The 22,238-nt window shown below is 41.0% G+C and overlaps 1 protein-coding gene across 2 annotated transcripts in view; it reads left to right on the forward strand.

Moving 5' to 3' along the window:
• The window catches only part of UBQLN1 (ubiquilin 1), a 76,362-nt gene that overhangs the window by 32,749 nt on the left and 21,375 nt on the right, over nt 1–22,238 (forward strand). For both annotated transcript variants that reach the window (XM_066257002.1, XM_066257003.1), the window contains exons 2-6: nt 6,278–6,429; nt 10,739–10,854; nt 17,673–17,935; nt 18,827–18,985; nt 19,154–19,388. In XM_066257002.1, coding sequence (XP_066113099.1) covers nt 6,278–6,429; nt 10,739–10,854; nt 17,673–17,935; nt 18,827–18,985; nt 19,154–19,388 — 925 coding nt within the window. The remainder of the gene's footprint in view (nt 1–6,277; nt 6,430–10,738; nt 10,855–17,672; nt 17,936–18,826; nt 18,986–19,153; nt 19,389–22,238) is intronic.

A 22,238-nucleotide genomic window follows, 5' to 3' on the forward strand; every position in this document is an offset into this window, starting at 1 on the left:
CAACCTTGTCATTATTAATATTTTGAGTTGGATAATTCTTTGTTGTTGGGGCTGTCCCGTGCATTGTAGGATGTTGAGCAGATGTCAGTGTTAACTTTTTTTGTGACAACCAGAAATGTTTTCAGACACTTTTCAGAAATGGTCCCCAGGGTGACTAGAGAGCCCCCTCAACCCCATTGGGAACTACCGCTCTAGGTAAGATGTCACTTACCTAGATATCTTTGTTGCTTATGTACCTTGACCTGGGGCTCTAGGTGAGCCAGTGACCCTTTGCTCAAGCCAGCGACTTTGGGCTTCAAGCCAGTGACGTTTGGGCTCAAGCCAGCAACCATGGCTTCATGTTGATGATCCCATGCTCAAGTCGACAACCCACGTTCAAACTGATGAGCCTGTGCTCAAGACGGAGACCTTGGGGTTTAAACCTCATTGTCCCAGGTCAGCGCTCTATCCACTGTGCCACTACTGGTCAGGCTAAATTGATTTTAGAGAGGAAGGGAGAGAGAGAAACATTGATTTGTTGTTATGCTTTTATTTATGCATTCATTGGTTAACATTTGTGTTCTGACTGGGGATTGAACCCGCAACCCTTGTGTATTGGGACAATGCTCTAACCAACTGAACTATCTGGAAAGGGAGGGGCTGTTTTTAGTCTTTTCTTCTGCTCTCAGTGTACTTGTGTTCTTTAGTCCAGAGACCCTCTGTTCCCTTTACAGAGATGAAAAAAATATCTTCTCGTCTTTTTGTTGGGTTTGTGGAGGTGGATAGTTGCTTGCTTAGTATGCAGTGAGGATATGTTTGCTTCTTAGACTTTCAAATAATCCTTATTTTATCATTTAGGCACTTATTCCCTAACCCCCTACTTTCAGCCCCTGGTGGTACTGAGTCTTACGGGAATTATGCAGATTCTGGGGATTGAATTAGTTTAACTTTCTTCATTGCCAATTCAAGGTTCATTTCACTTGGATTGACTAAATTCATTGACCATGGTCTGTTTCATACCTAGTTTCAAAATTCTGTTCCAACTGAGGCCAGAAATTCTTTGTTATATTGTCAGAGTTTTTGCCTCAAAAAATTTTTTTTTGCGAATCATATGTCTGTAAGAATCTTTTATCTAGAATATATAAAAATTTTATAACTCAATTTAAAAGACAATCCTATTAAAAAATGGGCAAAAGAGCCTGACCAGGTGGTAGCACAGTGGATAGAGTGTCGGACTGGGATGCCGAGGATCCAGGTTCGAGACCCCGAGGTTGCCAGCTTGAGCGTGGGCTCATCTGGTTTGAGCAAAAGCTCACCAGCTTGGACCCAAGGTCGCTGGCTCCAGCAAGGGTTACTCGGTCTGCTGAAGGCCCACAGTCAAGACACATAAGAGAAATCAATCAATGAACAACTAAGGTGTTGCAATGAAAAACTGATTGATGCTTCTCATCTCTCTCTGTCCCTGTCTATTCCTCTCTCTGACTCTCTCTGTCTCTGTAAAAAAAATAAATAAAATTGTTTTAAAAAAAATGGGCAAAAGATCTGAATAAATAGTTTCCAAAGAAAATAGAGAAATAAACACATAAAGAGATTCAACATCATTAACTATCAGGAGACTACAGATCAAAACCACTTCACACCCATTTGGATGTCTATAATTAAAAAGTCAGGTAATAACAAGTATTGATGAAGATGTGTAGAGATTGGAACTCTGATACACTGATGGTGGGAATGTGTAATGGTACATAGCAACTGAGAATAACACTCGAGTGGTTCTTGAAATGGTTAAAAACCAAGAGTTACTGCCCTGGCCGGTTGGCTCAGTGGTAGAGCGTTGGCTTGGCGTGCAGAAGTCCTGGGTTCGATTCCTGGCCAGGGCACACAGGAGAAGCACCCATCTGCTTCTCCACCCCTGCCCCTCTCCTTCCTCTCGGTCTCTCTCTTCCCCTCCCACAGCCGAGGCTCCATTGGAGCAAAGATGGCCTGGGCGCTGGGGATGGCTCCTTGGCCACTGCCCCAGGCACTAGAGTGGCTCTGGTCGCAACAGAGCGACGCCCCCTGGTGGGCAGAGCGTCGTCCCCTGGTGGGTGTGCCAGGTGGATCCCCATTGGGCGCATGCGGGAGTCTGTCTGACTGTCTCTCCCCATTTCCAGCTTCAGAAAAATACAAAAAAACAACAACAATAACAAAAAACAAGAGTTACCATATGACTTAGTAATTCACATCTATATGTATACCCAAAAGAAATGGAAAACATTTGTCCACACAAAAACTTGTACTTGAATTGTTTATAGCAGCATTATTCATAATAGCCTAATGGTGTAAACAACCCAAATGTCCATCAGCTGATGAATGCATAAACAAAATGTTGTATAACCATACAATACAATATCATTTAGCTTATAAAAAGGAATGAAGTATTGATACATATTACAGTATTGTACATCCTAAATGGGCCAATTGTATGGTATGGTATGTTATATCTCCCATAAAGCTAAAAAATCTTTTATCATTGTTTTACTGGGGATTTAGAAAGAAGTGAATAGATGTGTGTTTTCAATCTAGCATTTTACCTTCAACTCCTAAAATATGCTAAAATAGCTACATAATTGTATTTTAGACAATTAAATCACTTATTTTGGAATGGCATGGGATATCAAGGATTCTGGAAAGGATTTCTTAGTATAATTTAAAAATGCAAATCTAGATTACTCTCATTTTACTTAGGAATTAGAATATAGTTAATCTCCGAGTATGTTGGTCCTTGAAATCTACCTAAGTTTTACTCCTACCATTAGTTTATGACTCATGTCATTATGAGAGAACGGGGGCATATTGAACTTTTCTTTGTTTCTGTATCTGAGAAAGGATTTAAAACATCTGCCTTACAGAATTAACTGAGAATTAAGATAGCTGGCATAGTAGTAGCTACTATTTATTGACTACCACCTGTGCTGAATGCTTGCATTTTTCACACATTCTCATTCAATTTTTACAAAGCTGTGTATTCTGCTCATTACATTATTTCTAATAGCTACTAAAGGGAGAAATGAGATGTCTACTAATAGATGAATGGTTAAATTATGGATTGACCTATCCCTATATAGAATATTATTCAAATAGTGTTCTACAAGGATTTTTTTAGTTACTTGGAAATTGCTTATCTTAGATAAAAGGGCCGTATATCATAATTTCAGACAAAGGAAGAAAAGTCCATTTGGAAAAGTTTTAAAATATTTATTGTAATATAATTTTACATTATCTTTATGATTTTTTTTTAAGTGAGAGTAGGGGAAATAGTAAGACAGATGCTAGCATGTGCCCCGACCAGGATTCCACAACAACCCCTGTCTAGGGCAATGCTTGAATCAGTTGAGCTACTTTTAGACTGTGACCAACCAAGCTATTCTCAACACCCAAGGCCAATGCTCTTACAAATTGAGCTTCTGGCTATGGTAGGGGAAGAGGGACAGAAGGGGGAGAGAAGCAGATGGTCGCTTCTCTTGTGTGCCCTGACCAGAATTGAACCTGGGACGTCCATACGCCAGGGTGACGGCCTATCCACTGAGTCAACCAGCAACTCTCATGCACCTCTCATTTTCAACAATGATTGACACATGTCCTATCTTGTTTTGTTTATATTTCTCTCCTTTCCACCCCTATAAGAGTTTTTAAAATCTCAGATATTTTAATGTGTCTTTCCATTTACTGTGACAACCAAAAAGATCTCCTTATGTTTTCAAAAACCCTGTTAATGATAGTGCCATAATCTGTGGAGACACACTTCTGTAGGGCATTGGGTAGAATGATTTAAGATGTGATTCTTTTCTGAATTTGTACTGGTTCCTTGAAATGGTCTGTTAATGTAGATTCTTTGGCCCACTCTGGGATTTCCTGGTTTGAACAGTGGAGTAAAGCAAGCCAAAACATACAGGTGATTTTTGTTAAAGGTTTGCGAGAAACACTTATCCAGGGGTCTGGAACCTATGGCTCGCAAGACAGATGTGGCTCTTTTGACGACTGCATCTGGTTCGCAGACAAATCTTTAATAAAAAAAATAATGTTAAAAATATAAAACATTCTCATGTATTACAATCCATTCATTTCCTACCACTCATGTTCATGGTTGCTGGTGGCTGGAGCCAATCACAGCTGTCCTCTGGGACAACACCAAATTTTTTTTTTAAATTTTATTTATTTATTTTTTAGAGACAGTGAGTCCGAGAGAGGGATAGACAGGGACAGACAGACAGGAACGGAGAGAGATGTGAAGCATCAATCATTAGTTTTTCATTGCGCATTGCAACACCTTAGTTGTTCATTGGTTGCTTTCTCATATGTGCCTGACCGTGGGCCTTCAGCAGACCGAGTAACCCCCTGCTGGAGCCAGTGACTTTGGGTCCAAGCTGGTAGGCTTTTGCTCAAACCAGATGAGCCTGTGCTCAAGCTGGTGACCTCGGGGTCTCGAACCTGGGTTTTCCGCATCCCAGTCCGATGCTCTATCCACTGCGCCACTGTCTGGTCAGGCACCAAATTTTTATTGGATAATGCGTAACATACATGGGTCGTTGTATGGCTGTCATGGAATTACATTTTAAAATATGTGGTGTTCATGACTCTCTTAGCCAAAAAGGTTCCTGACCCCTGCACTTATCTTGCATAGAATAAGCTTTCTTTTCTTTTCTTTTTTTAAGAGTATGATGTTCTTTTCTCTTGTCTGGTTTTGCATGTTATTCTCTGAAGCTTTTCAGGTTTTCTTGGCTACTTCCTAATCTTTTTTCAGTTCTCACTGGAAAAGTTTCTCTAACTGCCCTTTTTGTTTCCTTTGTACTCTGGGTTTACTTGATTGATTCTTTCATTGGTCTTTTCCTTCAGGGAAAGGTTTTGTTTTATATTTTTGCATCTGCATAATACTGCTTGCTATTAAATGTTGAGTGAAAGAGGCAAGGAAGAAAGTATAATCTTTTTTTTTTTTTTTTAATTTTTTATTTTTATTTTTTTGTACTTTTCTGAAGCTGGAAACGGGAAGAGACAGTCAGACAGACTCCCGCATGCGCCCGACCGGGATCCACCCGGCACGCCCACCATGGGGCAACGCTCTGCCCACCAGGAGGCGATGCTCTGCCCCTCCAGGGCGTCGCTCTGTCGCGACCAGAGCCACTCTAGCACCTGGGGCATAGGCCAAGGAGCCATCCCCAGCGCCCGGGCCACCTTTGCTCCAATGGAACCTTGGCTGCGGGAGGGGAAGAGAGAGACAGAGAGGAAGGAGGGGGTTGGGGGTGGAGAAGCAAATGGGCGCTTCTCCTATGTGCCCTGGCCGGGAATCGAACCCGGGTCCCCCGCACGCCAGGCCGACGCTCTACCGCTGAGCCAACCGGCCAGGGCCGAAAGTATAATCTTAATATATTCAATTGTATGCTTTATATTAGCTCCTATATATGGTGTGTGTGTGTGTGTGTGTGTGTATATATATATATATATATATACACATACACTGCTCACAAAAATTAGAGGATACTGTATTTTGTAGCTTCATATTCATTTTGAAATATCCCCTAATTTTTGTGAGAAGTATATCTATACACTAAACATATATTCAACTGGAAAAGAGTATGACTGGAGATAGTAATCTTTGGAATAACTTACTGTAAACTTGGTAAGAACTATGTGTTTTGAACTCCATTTAGCACCACTGAAAAGCAAAGAATAAGAATATTGCAAAGAGCCTGACCAGGCAGTGGCATAGTGGTTAGAGCATTGGCCTGGGATACTGAGCACTCAGATTTGAAACCACAAGGTCGCTGGCTTGAGTGCGGGCTCACCAGCTTGAGGGCGGGGTTGCTGGCTTGAGCATGGAATCAGATATGAACCCAAGGTTGCAGGCTTGAACAAGGGGTCACTAGCTCATCTGCAGCCCCCCAGTCAAGGCACATATGAGAAAGCAATCGATGAACAACTAAAGTACTGCAACAAAGAGTTAATGCTTCTCATCTCTCTCCTTCTCTGTCTGTCCTTTTCTAAGAAAGAAAAAAGAATATTGCAAAGAAATGAATTGTTATGCGTTAGCAGAAGATTGAATATAGGATATGTATACCTATAATAAAACCTTGGCATTAGGATGAGTGAAGTGGTAGTACTTATTTTCCCATAAGAGTAAGATACACAGAAAAGAAGCATTTTTGTAGTATACTCTTTAGATTGTTGCAACATCTATAGATGGGGCCTCTTGAAGTAGTTTTAGAAACTGGATGAGATGATGCTATGCAAACACTTGTAATACATATTTTTATCTTCTTAGTTCAAGGAAGAAATCTCTAAACGGTTCAAGTCACATACTGACCAACTTGTGTTGATATTTGCTGGAAAAATTTTAAAAGATCAAGATACACTGAGTCAGCATGGAATTCACGATGGACTTACTGTTCACCTTGTCATCAAAACGCAAAACAGGTATGTTTTTAGAAGGCATATAGTTTTAAACCATGAGTAAATGCTTTAAAAAGAAAAGTCTTAGTTTTAAAAAGCTTTCTTTTCAGTAATATTTGAGTGGGTTAAAATTCATATGTTTTTATAAACTGAATAATGCTAATGCTTACATATTTGGTATTTTAAAAGATTCGAGTATGTTGAATCTTTATATCTAAATTATTTTAATTACAGAACAAGTAGATTAATACACTTTTAGGTATGCTTCTTGTTTAGAGAGGTGTTTGGGCAAAAATCAGGGGTGACTTATTTTCTTGGCAAACCACAAATCTTTGACCATATTTTATTAAATCTAAGGTACCATCAGTTTTTATGATTTAAGATTTTATTTTATGTAGTACTAAGAAAAAATACTGCCAATTAAGTTGATATGTTTTCTTTTTACTTAAAATTTTTATTTTATACTTAATGAAAGAGTTTCTTTAGACTTAACTTGGATATGGTATTTATCATACCATAGCGCCCATTTATATACATACAAAGAAAATATACATGAAATAAATTGGTTAAAGCCTTCCTAGCACTACTTCACATTGAGTCAGAATCACTTTTTTAAAAAAAATATTTTCTTTATTGATTTTTTTTAAAGTAGGTGTAGGGAAGATAGATAGATTTCTACATGTGACATGACTGGGATCCACCTGGCCACCCCTGTCTGGGGCCAGTGCTTGAGTACTGAGCTATTTTTAGTGCCTGAGGCTGCCCCTCTTGGACCAACTGAGCTATCTTCAGCGCCCAGGACTAATGCTGGAACCAGTTGAGCCACTGGCTGCGGGAGAGGAAGAGGGAGAGAAGGGGGAGAGAAGCAGATGGTTGCTTCTCCCATGTCCCCTGACTGGGAATCAAACCCAGGATGTCTATATGCCAGGCCAGTGGTCGGCAAACTCATTAGTCAACAGAGCCAAATGTCAACAGTACAACGGTTGAAATTTCTTTTGAGAGCCAAATTTTTTAAACTTAAACTATACAGGTACGTACATTCCTTATCGTAGTAGCAGCCGCATGTGTGGTTTTTTTTTTTTTTTTTTACAGAGACAGAGTCAGAGAGAGGGATAGACAGAGACAGACAGGAACGGAGAGATGAGAAGCATCAATCACTAGTTTTTCATTGTGCATTGCAACACCTTAGTTGTTCATTGATTGCTTTCTCATATGTGCCTTGACTGTGTGCCTTCAGCAGACCAAGTAACCCCTTGCTTGAGCCAGCGACCTTGGGCTCAAGCTGATGAGCCTTTGCTCAAACCAGATGAGCCCGCACTCAAGCTGGCGACCTCGGTGTCTCGAACCTGGGTCTTCTGCATCCCAGTCTGACATTCTATCCACTGCGCCACAACCTGGTCAGGCCGCATGTAGTTTTTTGTGGAAGAGCCACACTCAAGGGACCAAAGAGCCATGGTTTGCCGACAACTGTGCCAGACTGACGCTCTATCCTCTGAGCCACCGGCCGGGGCCTATTTATTGATTTTTAAAGAGACGGGAGAGAGAGAGGGAATGAGATTATAGTTGCTTCACTTTAGTTCACTGGGCAAGCCCTGGGTTTCAAACGGGCTACCACAGCGTTCCAGGTTGATGGCCTGATCCACTGTACCACCACAGTCAGGCTTGCGTCACCTTTTGACTGAGTTGTCAGGGTCCATATTTTTTCATATGGCATAAAGCTCTGTGCTCTCAATAGTTGTTACAGCATTTTTTATGAAACCAGTTTTTAAGAATTACTGGTTTTTAGAAATTGGAAGAAAGGAGAGAAAAACTTTGATTTGTTCCCCTTATTGGGTTGATTTTTATTTATTTTTTGCGAGAGAGATGAAGGGCAAATGGACAGACAGGAAGGGAGAGAGATGAGAAGCATCAACTCATAGTTGTAGCATTTTAGTTGTTCGTTGATTGCTTCTCATATGTATCTTGACTAGGGAGCTCCAGCTGAGCCAGTGACCCCTTGCTCAAACCAGCGACCTTGGGCTTCAAGCCAGCAACCATAGAATCATGTCTATGGTCCCATGCTCAAGTTGGTGACCCTGCTGTCAAGCTGGTGAGCCACGCTCACGCCAGCAACTTTGCGGTTTCAAACCTGAGACTTAAGGGTCCCATTTTGACACTCTGTCCACTGCAACAGTGTTGGTCCGGCCATTGGTTGATTTTTGTATGTGCCCTTACTGCAGATTGAACCCACAACCTTGGTGTATTGGGATGATGTTCTAACGAGTTGATCTGGGTGGTGCAGCATTTCTTAAAAGAGCACTACTGTATTTTCTCCAGGAGTTTATTTCAAGTCATTAATACCGTTTCTGCAAATTTTTATTCTGATTTCTCCAACAACAGATATTTATTTCATTGATATGAAATTCATTCCTTTTATTCTTGTTTCTTCACTTTTCTATCTACACAATAACATATTTTAATACTCATAACAATGATGTAACCTTTCTGAAAGACACTTTATGTGGTAAATACAACATGTACGGTGCAACTCAGTCACTCATTTGAACTTATATAGAACATGTATGCAGGCATGACAGTTGTCTGTCAGCAGTCTTAAGATCCTGATTTCAGAGATGTTAAAGTTCAAAAATATGGGCCCTGGCCGGTTGGCTCAGTGGTAGAGCATTGGCCTGGCGTGCGGAAGTCCTGGGTTCAATTCCTGGCCAGGGCACACAGGAGAGGCACCCATCTACTTCTGCACCCCTCCCCCTCTCCTTCCCCTCTCTCTCTCTCTTCCCCTGCTGCAGCCGAGGCTCCATTGGAGCAAGGGTTGGCCCGGGCGCTGGGGATGGCTCCTTGGCCTCTGCCCCAGGCGCTAGAGTGGCTCTGGTCGCAACAGAGCGACACCCCGGATGGGCAGAGCATCGCCCCCTGGTGGGCATGCCGGGTGGATCCCGGTCGGGCACATGCAGGAGTCTGTCTGCCTCCCCGTTTCCAGCTTCAGAAAAATACAAAAAAAAAAAATTCAAAAATATGGACCTTAGAATAAATCAAAGAAGCAGTGAGTACAATTCAAAACTCTAAGATTTTTTTTTTTTAATGTTTTATTTTATTGACTTTAGAGAGAGAACAGGAGAGAGACAGGAACATCTGTTTCTGTATGTGCCTTGACCAGGGATTGAACCAACAACCTCTGTACTTTGAGACGATGCTCTATCTAACTGAGCTATCCGGCCAATGAAAGATTCAGAACTCTTAAGTGGTATCAGATAGAAGGGGTTTCCAACAAAATTTCTTTTTCTTTTTTTAAACTTACACAATAAGTTTTTGCTTGTGTTGATTTTTCAACCTTCTTTTGGTGAAGTCTCTTATTTAAATTTTTTTCCCCCATTGATTTGAGAGAGACAAGAATCAGCTTGTTGTACTTAGTTTACTCATTGATTGCTTCTCTCATGTGCCCTGTCCCAGGGTCGAACCCATGCAGATTCTGGCGTGCCTGGTCAGTGCTTTATACACTGAGCCACCTGGTCAGGGCATTCTCTCTCTCTTTCTCTCTCTCTCTCTCTTTTTTTTTTTTTTTACTTTTAACAAGTTCAAGAGTCTAAGCAAAACTGTCCCCCCACTCCAAGAACTTAGAAGGAGATAGATAAAACGTTTTGCTTATATAGGTGAACTCTATTAGGTATTAGGATGATTCTCTTCTGTGAGGTGACCAGTTTCTCTCTTACATAATATAATCGAAAGTAATGAAATATTTATGTGTCTTATACTTGAGAAGGAGGGGCAATTAAGGTATAGTTTGGGTTTTGAAAGGTTTTACTATGTTTCTTTATATTTGTATTCCTAATATTTAGTTACTTCAGAATATTTAAATTTATGAGAATTAGCCTGACCAGGCGGTGGCACAGTGGATAAAGCGTGGGACTGGGATGCTGAGGACCCAGGTTTGAGACCCCGAGGTCGCCAGCTTGAGCGCATGCTCATCTGGATTGAGCAAAAAAAACAAACAAAAAACAACAACAACAAGAAAAACTCACCAGCTTTGACCCAAGGTTGCTGGCTCAAGCAAGGGGTTACTCGGTCTGCTGAAGGCCCGCGGTCAAAGCACATATGAGATAGCAATCAATGAACAACTAAGGTGTCGCAATGAAAAACTAATGACTGATGCTTCTCATCTCTCTGTTCCTGTCTTTCTGTCCCTATCTATCCCTCTCTCTGTTCCTGTAAAAAAAAAAAAAAAAAAAAAAGAATTAGTTGGTCTGAAAACTTATACTTTATTCTTGGTATCAGAATTTCAGAGGTTCTTTTAAAATTAGTTCCACTGTTCACAGCATGATTTAATTGTTTTCCTTAGGTCTCAGGATCATTCAGCCCAGCAAACAAATACCAGTGGAAGCAATGTTACGACCACTTCAGCTTCTAATAGTAACTCCACATCTGGTTCTGCCACTAGCAACCCTTTTGGTTTAGGTAAGTCTTTTTTTTTTAATAGGGATTGAAAAAAAAAAAAAACTACCTTTTTTCCAGGGTAGTTTTTATAAAATGAAAGAATTAAACATTAAGTCACTTTAACAACAACAAAAACTTCTGTAGCTTCTGTATTTGTTGTAGGTATTAAGGAAGTATTTGGGAATACAGATATATTTGGTCAGCTTACATTTATATTTAGTTTAATGATCAATAAGTGATTCATTTCTTTTTAATAATGAAAGGGGTAGTATATGTATACCTGATCTGACCACCATATAAATGAAGCTAAGGAAGATTAGCTAATTGTAAATCATAAGCTAAGACCCTGAATATAATTTTCTCACTTGTAAAACTGATCAGAATGCACTAGTGATCTTCGAACTGTTCTGAACATGCAGAAAAAAGAGCATGGGGGCAGGCTCAGAGGTTAAGGATCTCATGCATCATCCCAGACCACTTTTTTTTTTTTTTTTTTGGTGACAGACAGAGGGACAGACAGGGACAGACAGACCGGAAGGGAGAGAGATGAGAAGCATCAGTTTTTTATTGTGGCACCTTATTTGTTCATTGATTGCTTTCTCATATGTGCCCTGACTGGGGGGCTACAGCAGACCGAGTGACCCCTTGCTTAAAAGTCAGCAACCCTCGGTTTAAGCTGGTGAGCTGTGCTTAAGCCAGATGAGCCCTCGCTCCAGCTGGTGAGTTTGGGGTTTCAAACTTGGGTCCTCTGTATTCCAGTCCAGTGCTCCATCTATTGTGCCACCACTTGATCAGGCTCATCTCAAACAACTTATATCAGTTTTATATACTGAGGTCCTATGGAAGGTTTTGTTTGTGGCTAGGGGATATGCTGAAACTAACAAAAGTTGAAGTAGATAGATATATGGTCCAATGCTTCTTTCAGTTTTTAAGTTGTTTGACAAATATAGTACTTTGAAATAATATTCTTTTTTTTTTTTTTTTTTGATAGAGGGACCGAGAGGGACAGACAGACAGGAAGGGAGAGAGATGAGAAGCATCAATTCTTTATTGCAGCTTCTTAGTTGTTTAGTGATTGCTTTCTCATATGTGCCTTGACTGGGGGCTACAGTAGAGTGAGTGACCCCTTGCTCAAGCCAGCAACCCTTCACTCAAGCTGGATGAGCCCACGCTCAAGCCGGCAACCTCAGGGTTTTGAACCTGGGTCCTCTGCATCCCGGTTCGATGCTCTGTTCACTGCATCATCACCTGGTCAGGCCCTTGAAATAATATTAAAATATATGTGTGTATGTAGAGGAAGTAGGTTGGGGACTGGGTGAAAAATATAAAGGGATTGAGAAATACAGATTGGTAGTTACAGCATAGTCACAAGAATATAAAGTATAGCATAGGGAATGTAGTGTGGTGAGAGATGGGTAGTGGAAATATCGGGGATCACTTTGTGAATTATGATTGTCTAACCATTATGCTGTGCACCTAATACTAATACAAAAGTATATTGAATGTAAACTGTAATTGTTAAAATTTTAATGTACAATTTTTTTATATCAAGGATCATACCTTTTATCTCTTCCAGACAAACTTTTTTTAGTGATTTAATACTTTGCCAAATATGTTGAAAAGGTTTAGGGCAGTGGTTCTCAAAGTGTGCGCTAGGGCACACTGGTGTGCCCTAGAAGATTTCCAGATATGCCCTATGGTATTCCAGAGAAATATGTGCCTGTTGGGGATCAGAAAACCAACAGGGTATTTGGAGTTTAGATTTTTGGAGGACAGAGGTGTGGGGAATTGACTGAAAGTAAGCAGTCTGCCCCACCTCACTTGCCTGATTAGGTTGCAAAAGGCTGTTAAGCTGTGGTGCTGGATTTTTTACACTACCCCCCATGTTTCCTGGAAAGACTGGAGGCAAGTTTCTTCTATCCTTTGTTTGGTATCAAGTTAAGATGATATGTATGGTGGGGGTTTTCTGCACTCAACACAATTAAGAGTAAAAAGAGAGGAATTCTTCAATGTACTGATGAGGAAATGAGAGTTTGCCTTTCAGATATATGCCCAAACATTGAAGAAATCGCTAGGACACATCAGGCTTATGTTTCTCATAAACACAAGAATGAAAAAACTTAACACATTCACTCCGGGTCCTGCTGAATTTACTAAATCTTACTAAGAATGTCTCTCTCTCTATAAAAAATTAACTTTTTTGTTGTTTTTTTTTAACCCCTCTTTTTTATGAATTCTAAAAAGCATAACTCAAAAAATGTAACAAAAATGTTTTTTATGTCAGAATAAATTTAATTTTGTAGTTTTTATTTTGTTTAATTACCATAAAGCACGCTTGGGCTTTTTTTGTTTTTTTTTTGCATTTTTCTAAAGCTGAAAACATGGAGGCAGTCAGACTCCCGCATGCGCCGACCGGGATCCACCCGGCATGCCCACCAGGGGGCGATGCTCTGCCCATCTTGGGGCGTTGCTCTGCCGCAATCAGAGCCATTCTAGTGCCTGAGGCAGAGGCCACAGAGCCATCCTCAGCGCCCAGGCCAACTTTGCTCCAATGGAGCCTTGGCTGCGGGAGGGGAAGAGAGAGACAGAGAGGAAGGAGAGGGGGAGGGATGGAGAAGCAGATGGGCGCCTCTCCTGTGTGCCCTGGCCGGGAATCAAACCCGGGACTCCTGCACGCCAGGCTGACACTCTACCACTTAGCCAACCGGCCAGGGCTTATATTTTTTTCTTTAATATTTGACTTAATTATTATATTTCTCAGAAATTTGTATATAATACACCTACAATTATTTGTAGTATTTTAAATGTGCCCCGATTTCAAAAAGTTTGAGAACCACTGGTTTAGGGCATGACATGAATTCACATTTGCTTTGTAAAAAAATGTGTGCTGCTCTTTTTTTTTTTCCTTTTTTGTTTTTGTGGCAGAGACAGAGAGTCAGAGAGGGACAGACAGATAGGAAGGGAGAGAGATGAGAAACATCAATTTTTTGTTGCGGCTCCTTAGTTGTTCATTGATTGATTGCTCATATGTGCCTTGACCCGGGGGGCTACAGCAGATTGAGTGACCCCTTGCTCGATCCAGGGACCTTGGACTCAAGCTGGTGAGCTTTGCTCAAACCAGATGAGCCCGTGCTCAAGCTGGCGACTTCGGGGTCTCAAACCTGGGTTCTCCACATCCCAGTCTGACTCTCTATCCACTGTGCCACTGCCTGGTCAGCTGTGTGCTGCTTTTTCTAAAGCTATCTTAGGCTGCAGGTGTCTCTTGGTTTAGGCAGCTGAGTTTTAAATGGCAGAATTATAAACACAAACAACCTAGAAAGATTAGGATGAAATTATTTAGTGTTCAGACCCATGAAAGCAATTGTTGAGGTATAAATCTCTCCCCAAATCTTTCATGTTATAGGGAAATTACAGCCTAGAGAGGCTTTTAGTTAATTTGTCTGATGCGATACATCTCCCTAATCCCTTCATTTCTAGTTTCATTCTCGCCCCCTCTTATCAGTTACTTCATTTACTCAATATATTAAGCTCTTCTTTTTGCTGCCTGTTCTTATATTAAGACTGCCCCATGTGTAAAAGCCACAGAATCTTACTGCCACCCATTCTTTTGCTCTTCTCAGCTATCTTTGAAAAAGGCATTTTGTACTTTGTTTCCCTTTCACTAAGTTTGCTGTGCCCTATTTTTTGCCCCCATCACTTGACTGAAAAATTCCCCTTTAAAGGTCACTGTTGACTTCTCAGCTTGCCAAATTTAGTGGATACTTTAGATTTTAAATCAGTTTCTTTTAATGCTTATCAGTCTCCTTGAAATTTTCTTCCTTTGACTTATGATACTCTTTCCCCCTAGTTAGTTTTCTGACCATTTCTTCTTTTAATTTTTTTTCTTGAAAATAATTTTTTAAAAAATTACAGTTTATATTCAGCATTATTTTGTATTAGCTTCAGCTGTACAGCATAGTGGTTAGCCAGTCTTACGTTAGAGTGTTCCCTGGATACCACCATTTTCTTTTTGTCTCAGTGTATGTCTCATCTTCCTATTTCCTGTGGTTTTGCTCCTTAGAATTCTGCCTTGTGTTTCTTTTCTGATTTTACTTTATTTTCCCTAAGTGACACAATTCTAATTGTATATATATCCTGTCAAATCGGTACTTCAGCCCACATCATTTTCAAACTCTGTGTCTTACATTCAACTGTTACCTGATGTTCTCTTAAGTACTTTAGCTTGTATGTGACCCCTCAGAAAGCAAAGGAAAACAATACAAATGCAACACTCATCATGTTGCCCCTCAAACCACTACCTTTTCCTCTACCAAATCTCGAGCCATAAACTTCTCTTTCTGACCCCATGCTATGATTGCTACCTCCTTGATGCAGGTCTTCAACATTTTTAAATCTAATATTTGCTGTGGGTCTTTTCCACAGTGTTATTAGGATAACATCTTTTTATTTATTTTTTTAAATTTTTATTTATTTTTTACAGAGACAGAGAGTGAGTCAGAGAGAGGGATAGACAGGGACAGACAGGAATGGAGAGAGATGAGAAGCATCAATCATTAGTTTTTCATTGCGCGCTGCAACACCTTAGTTGTTCATTGATTGCCTTCTCAAACGTGCCTTGACTGCGGGCCTTCAGCAGACTGAGTAACCCCTTGCTGGAGCCAGTGATCTTGGGTTCAAGCTGGTGGGATTTTGCCCAAACCGGATGAGCCCACGCTCAAGCTGGCGAGCTTGGGGTCTCGAACCTGGGTCTTCTGCATCCCAGTCTGACGCTCTATCCACTGCGCCACTGCCTGGTCAGGCAGGATAAGAACATCTTAAGTGGCTGTTCTGCTTTACTTTATCTACCTCTTCATTTTCATTTCTTTATTTTATACATATTTTATTTGTGGATTTTAGAGAGTGTAGAGAGAGAGACAGAAAGGTGGGCAGGGGGAGCAGTGAGAAGCATCAATTCATCACCTCGTAGTTGCTTCTCATGTGCTTTGAACGGGCAAGGCTGGGGTTTCGAACCAGCACCGTCAGCATTCCAGATGACACTTTATCCACTGTGCCACCACAGGTCAGGCCATTTTAATTTCTTGCTACATCTCAATAGTTAAATTAGTCAGGATAGGCTACCCTGTGGTAATAAGATAATCCCAAACTCAGTAGCTTTTTACCAAAGCAAAGCTTAATTTCTTGCTCAGAGCTTTCTTTCATGCTTTTCACTGGTCAATGAAGCCCTCATCTCTAGTCTTCAGGGACTCAAGCTAACGGAATTCTGCCATCATATAGCTGCACTACTTGGAACATGGCAGAAACACATAGTGTCTCCAGGTGGACCTTAGATGTTCCGGCCAAAGTGACACCCATCATTTCTTGCAGTCCTTTGGCCATAATTAGTCACATGAGTTGGTCAAACCGCAAAAGAAATATAAGGCTAAATGTAGAGTGTTTAGTGAGCACTGCAATCTGCTATTCCATTTACACTGAATTTTTTGCTAATACATCAGTATTAATATTTATCTCTATACCTTTTGTGTATAATGTTTTTTGTGCCTAGTATTAAATCTTCTGCCAGTGTTTTTCACTTCTCCTTGCCAACTTATTCATTCTCCGTACTCATTGTCATCTTGTGGGAAAGCAACCATCCCACTTAGGCAGATATTACCATAATATCCTGTGTCTGTCTCTATTGAAATACTTACTCTGCATTTGTTATTCTTGTCTGTCTTTCTCAGTAGATTGAGTCCTGAAGGTAGTTCTTGTGTCTTTCGTGTCATCTTATTCCCTGGGATATATAGAAAGAGCTCAGTAAGTAAGGAATGAATGCATTTGGTTGGTAATGTAATTTTACAAAGTTAACATGTTATGATAAGTACTTACTGTCCTCTTCAATCTATTAGTTTTCTCTATGATTTCATTTCTTTGTATGTCCTTGTTTTTTCTCTCCTTGATTGGCAGCAGCTCTGCTCTATCCACAATTTATAGGTGAATTGCTAAACTTAAACTAGTCTTCACAAAGATTGTTAGAATATAATCCAGTGCATATTTTTCATTTCTTTCTTTAGCTAGTATATTCTAGGGTGTTTTTCTGACACCAACAAATTTTTCAAGTGCACACAAGTATCCAGTAGTTTAATTCTGATCCTACCTACCTGAAGGTAGTTCAGATTCTGCTGGTTAAAGGGCTTTGTCTCCAAGATGGCTCCTACCTTTGATAATAGTCCAAGTTCCAGACCACCTCTACTTTTTTGTAACCAGTGTGCTATAAACTAAAGATTCCCACAACCCATCCTCAGATTTGATTTGCTAGAATGGCTCACAGAACTCAGGAAGACCCTTCACTTATGTTTACCAATTTATTTTAAATGATACAACTCAGAATTATACAAATGGAAAAGAAGCAGAGGGCAGATTATGTATAGGGTCCATGCCCTCTTTGGGCATCTCACTCAAATAGTATCTAGATGTCTTCACCCAACCCAGAGGCTCTCTAAATCTCATTGCTCAAGAGTTTTTATAGAGCTCAAACTCTAGTCCTTTCTCCCGTTGAAATTGGTGGCAATAGGAATTTTTCAGCTTCATTTTAATAAGGAACCAATATTGTATATGTGGTCTGTTGTTTACCAAAATGTCAGTTATGTAGCATATGACTATATTTTTGTATTTGAAATACATATTTGATGGTTTTATTACTTTAAATGTGTTTATGAAAGTAGTAGGAAGCCTTTTTTTGATTTAATATTTTTTTTGTAATAGACTTGATTCAGTTAATATTTTTGCCTCTTCATGTTTTAGCAGTCTTGTTACTGATAAAATATCTGACTTATTTATGTGTTCTTTTTCCTTTATCTTAGGTGGCCTTGGAGGACTTGCAGGTCTGAGTAGCTTGGGTTTGAATACTACCAACTTCTCTGAACTACAAAGCCAGATGCAGCGGCAACTTATGTCCAATCCTGAAATGATGGTCCAAATCATGGAGAATCCCTTTGTCCAGAGCATGCTTTCAAATCCTGACCTGATGAGGCAGTTAATTATGGCCAATCCACAAATGCAGCAGTTGATACAGAGAAATCCAGAAATTAGTCATATGCTGAATAATCCAGATATTATGAGACAAGTATGTGGAATATTCTTTCAGTCCATTTAGCTAGAATATATTTATATGTATTTGATTGTCCAGTTTCCTATGCCTAAATAGTTGGTCCTTTTATATGGCCAAAGTAAAAAAGGAGATCCTAATCTTTGCTCAGAAAAACTCAATAAAGCACTAATTTGGACTATTTGAACTTTGAATTTTTCACTGTATTTTAAAGATCTTTGTAAACACTTATTCTGCAAATTTAAGAAATAAAGAGTGCATTTTGTGATGGTGTGGATGGACCTGGAGATTATTATGCTAAATGAAATAAACCAGGCAGAGAAAGACTGATCTCACTTATATGTGAAATCTAATGAACACAGTGAACTGAGGAATGGGATAGAGGCAGAGAGGCAGGGTCACAGGGAGCAGAGGGACAGCTGTCAGAGGGAAGGGGGATGAGGGGATGGGATCAGAGAAGGTGAAGGGATTAGTGAAAATATGTATACATAACATATAGATACAGATAATAGGACAGCAAATCCCAAAGGGAAGGGGGGAAGGAGCAAAAGGGGGGATATTGGGGGACAAGGGGGTGGAGGTTAGGAAATTATGTTTAGTGCGACACTTGAATCCATGTTAACACAATAAATTAAAATTAATAAAAAATTAAAAGAAAGAGTCTAGGCCAGGAGATGGGCATTCACTTGTAATAAAGTTCTTCTTTCTTTAATTATTTGAATAGTAGCTTGCTTTTTGAGGTAAAATCCAGTAGAAATTATTCAAAATAAATTTCTGACTTAAATATGAAGACTGATAATTCATAGATTTAGAAAACTTTATAAAATTAGCTGTACCAGTTAATAACTAAAGTAATTCATGTGTGCTTTAATTTTTTTTTTCCATTCCTCCCGTGAATCTTCTTCTTAGACATTGGAACTTGCCAGGAATCCAGCAATGATGCAGGAAATGATGAGAAACCAGGACCGAGCCTTGAGTAACCTGGAAAGCATTCCAGGGGGATACAATGCTTTACGGCGTATGTACACAGATATTCAGGAACCAATGCTGAGTGCTGCACAAGAGCAGGTGATAACACTGGCCCCGGGCTCAGGCCAAGAGATATCCCCTGTGTTAACACACGTGTTTGATTGAGCGCCACCTTTATATGGGGAATGCAGTTTTCATTAAAACGTTTCGTATCTGTTATTTGAAACAAAAGCTTATTCTTTATGTCTTTTTTGTCTTTTATTACAGTTTGGTGGCAATCCATTTGCTTCCTTAGTGAGCAATACATCCTCAGGTGAAGGTAATCAGCCTTCCCGTACAGAAAATAGAGATCCATTACCTAATCCATGGGCTCCACAGACTTCCCAGAATTCATCAGCTTCCAGTGGCACCACCAACACTGTAGGGGGAACAGGTGGTAGTACTGCCAGTGGCACTGCTGGGCAGACTTCTACTGCACAAAGTGGGGGGCCTGGAGTAGGAGGTATGTTCATAACAACTGATACTTCTTTGTTGTCCTCACTTTATTTCAGTAATAACTTTTTTGAATGCTGTTATTATTTGTGCCTTTTGTGTGTATGTTAAAAGTAGCTTTTGTGAACTACCTTTACATGTTATAAGTTTGTTTTTAAAGAAAGCTCTGAAAATGTAATGATTAGTTATATGCATTATATAGTAAGGAGGGTTACTGGGGATTTCCAGAGGCAGTTTTGTGTTTTAGCATTCTCATAAGATGGTTTTGAGAGAAGTAGGTAGTTGGTTGTCTCATTTCAGTATTAGGAAAAGTGAAGTGCACAGGGAATACAGTTACCTATGTACTCATAACTAGAGCACGTTTCCTGGCTTTAGTCTGGTTTTGTATTCTGTATCTGTAGACTCTCAAACTCTAGTTCTGAGATCAGCACTAAACTAGCATCAGAGCATCTGCCAGGTTTTTAAAAAATCATATCCCATATCCTAACCTCATTCCTCATGGATGAGAGTCTTCCAAACTGGGGTTGAAATCTGTATTTGTATACAGCTGCTGAAGAATATAATGTGTGAACAGGTTAGGAATTTACTTTTGTTTATTTAAGAAATTTTTATTGATTTGAGAGAGAGAAGCATCCATTTGTTGTTCCACTTATTCATGCATTCATTGGTTGATTCCTTTTTTTTTCCTGAAGTTGGAAACGGGGAGGCAGTCAGACAGACTCCCACATGTGCCTGACCGGGATCCACCCGGCATACCCACCAGGGGGGTGATGCTCTGCCCATCTGGGGTGTTGCTCTGTTGCAACCAGGGCCATTCTAGCGCCTGAGGCAGAGGCTATGGAGCCATCCTCAGCGCCCGGGCCAACTTTGCTCCAATGGAGCCTTGGCTGTGGGAGGGGAAGAGGGAGAGGGGGAGGGGTGGAGAAGCAGATGGGCGCCTCTCCTGTGTGCCCTGGCTGGGAATCGAACCCGGGACTCCTGCACGCCAGGCCGGCACTCTACCATGGAGCCAACTGGCCAGGGCAGTTGATTCTTGTTATATGCCCTGTTGGGGGATCAGAGCTGCAACATGGCCATTATCAGAATGACGCCCTAACCAACTGAGCTACTCAGCAAGGGCTTGATTAGTTTTTTTGTAGGGTAGACTCAATAAATGGATGTCCTTTTCTCAACTATTCAGATATTTACATGGGAAGATTAGGTCTAACATCAGTAGCCAGAGTGATGGTTTTAGTCCTAATACTTGGCATGTAAATGTGAAGAAATGAAAACATGGGACCACTTCCCTAAGGTGAGAGGGACTAGATATATTTTAAATGTGGAAATTTTTATTTTATTTATTTATTTTTTTGTGGGAGAGACAGAGAGAGAGGGACAGATAGGGACAGACAGACAGGAAGGGATAGGGATGAGAAACATCAACTTTTTGTTGCAGTTCCTTAGTTGTTCGTTGATTGATTTCTCATATGTGCCTTGACCGGGGCTACAGCAGACCAAGTGACCCCTTGCTCGAGCCACCGACCTTGGGCTCAAGCTGGTGAGCCTTGCTCAAACCAGATGAGCCCGCGCTCAAGCTGGCGAGGTCGGGGTCTCGAACCTGGGTCTTCCGCATCCCAGTCCGATGCTCTATCCACTGTGCTACCGCCTGGTCTGGCGGGACTGGATATATTTTTAAAAAATTGGTTTTTTTTCATTGATTTTAGTGAAGAGACAGGAAGGGGAGAAACAGGAACATCAAAAGGAGAGAAAGACAGGAACATCAGCCTGTTTCTGTATGTGCCCTGACTGAGGATTGAACTGGCAACCTCTGTGCTTTGGGATGGTTCTCTAAACAACTGAGTTGTCTGACTAGAGTAGGACTAGATATACAGTGTGTCCGTAAAGTCATGGTGCACTTTTGACCAGTCACAGGAAAGCAACAAAAGACGATAGAAATGTGAAATCTGCACCAAATAAAAGGAAAACCCTCCCAGTTTCTGTAGGATGATGTGGCAGCATGTGTGCATGTGCAGATGATGATGTAACACCGTGTATACAGCGGAGCAGCCCATGGCCATGGCAGTCGAGATGTGGACGGTACAGAGGAAAGTTCAGTGTGTTCTGTGGCTCTCTAAATTTGAATCCGTGACCAAAGTGTAAAATGAATATTGGCACGTTTATAACGAAGCGCCACCACATAGGAATAACATTACTCAGTGGGATAAGCAGTTGAAGGAAACCGGCAGTTTGGTGGAGAAACCCCGTTCTGGTAGGCCGTCAGTCAGTGACAAGTCTGTAGAGGCTATACAGGATAATTACCTAAGGAGCCCTAAAAATTCTGTGCATGAGCCCACATCAAACTACACTGAATAGGGATGAAACTGGGAGAGTTTTCCTTTTATTTGGTGCAGATTTCACATTTCTATCGTTGCTTTCCTGTGACCGGTCAAAAGTGCACCATGGGCCCTGGCTGGTTGGCTCAGCGGTAGAGCGTCGGCCCGGCGTGCAGGAGTCCCGGGTTCGATTCCCGGCCAGGGCACACAGGAGAGCGCCCATTTGCTTCTCCACCCCTCCCCCTCTCCTTCCTCTCTGTCTCTCTCTTCCCCTCCCGCAGCAAGGCTCCATTGGAGCAAAGATGGCCCGGGCGCTGGGGATGGCTCTGTGGCCTCTGCCTCAGGCGCTAGAATGGCTCTGGACGTAACAGAGCAACGCCCCAGATGGGCAAAGCATCGCCCCCTGGTGGGCATGCTGGATGGATCCCGGTCGGGTGCATACGGGAGTCTGTCTGACTGCCTCCCCGTTTCCAGCTTCAAAAAAATGAAAAAAAAAAAAAGTGCACCATGACTTTACGGACACACTGTACTTTAAAAAATGCCTGTGT

This window comes from Saccopteryx bilineata, chromosome 2, assembly GCF_036850765.1.
Source record: "Saccopteryx bilineata isolate mSacBil1 chromosome 2, mSacBil1_pri_phased_curated, whole genome shotgun sequence".
Lineage (NCBI taxonomy): Eukaryota > Metazoa > Chordata > Mammalia > Chiroptera > Emballonuridae > Saccopteryx > Saccopteryx bilineata.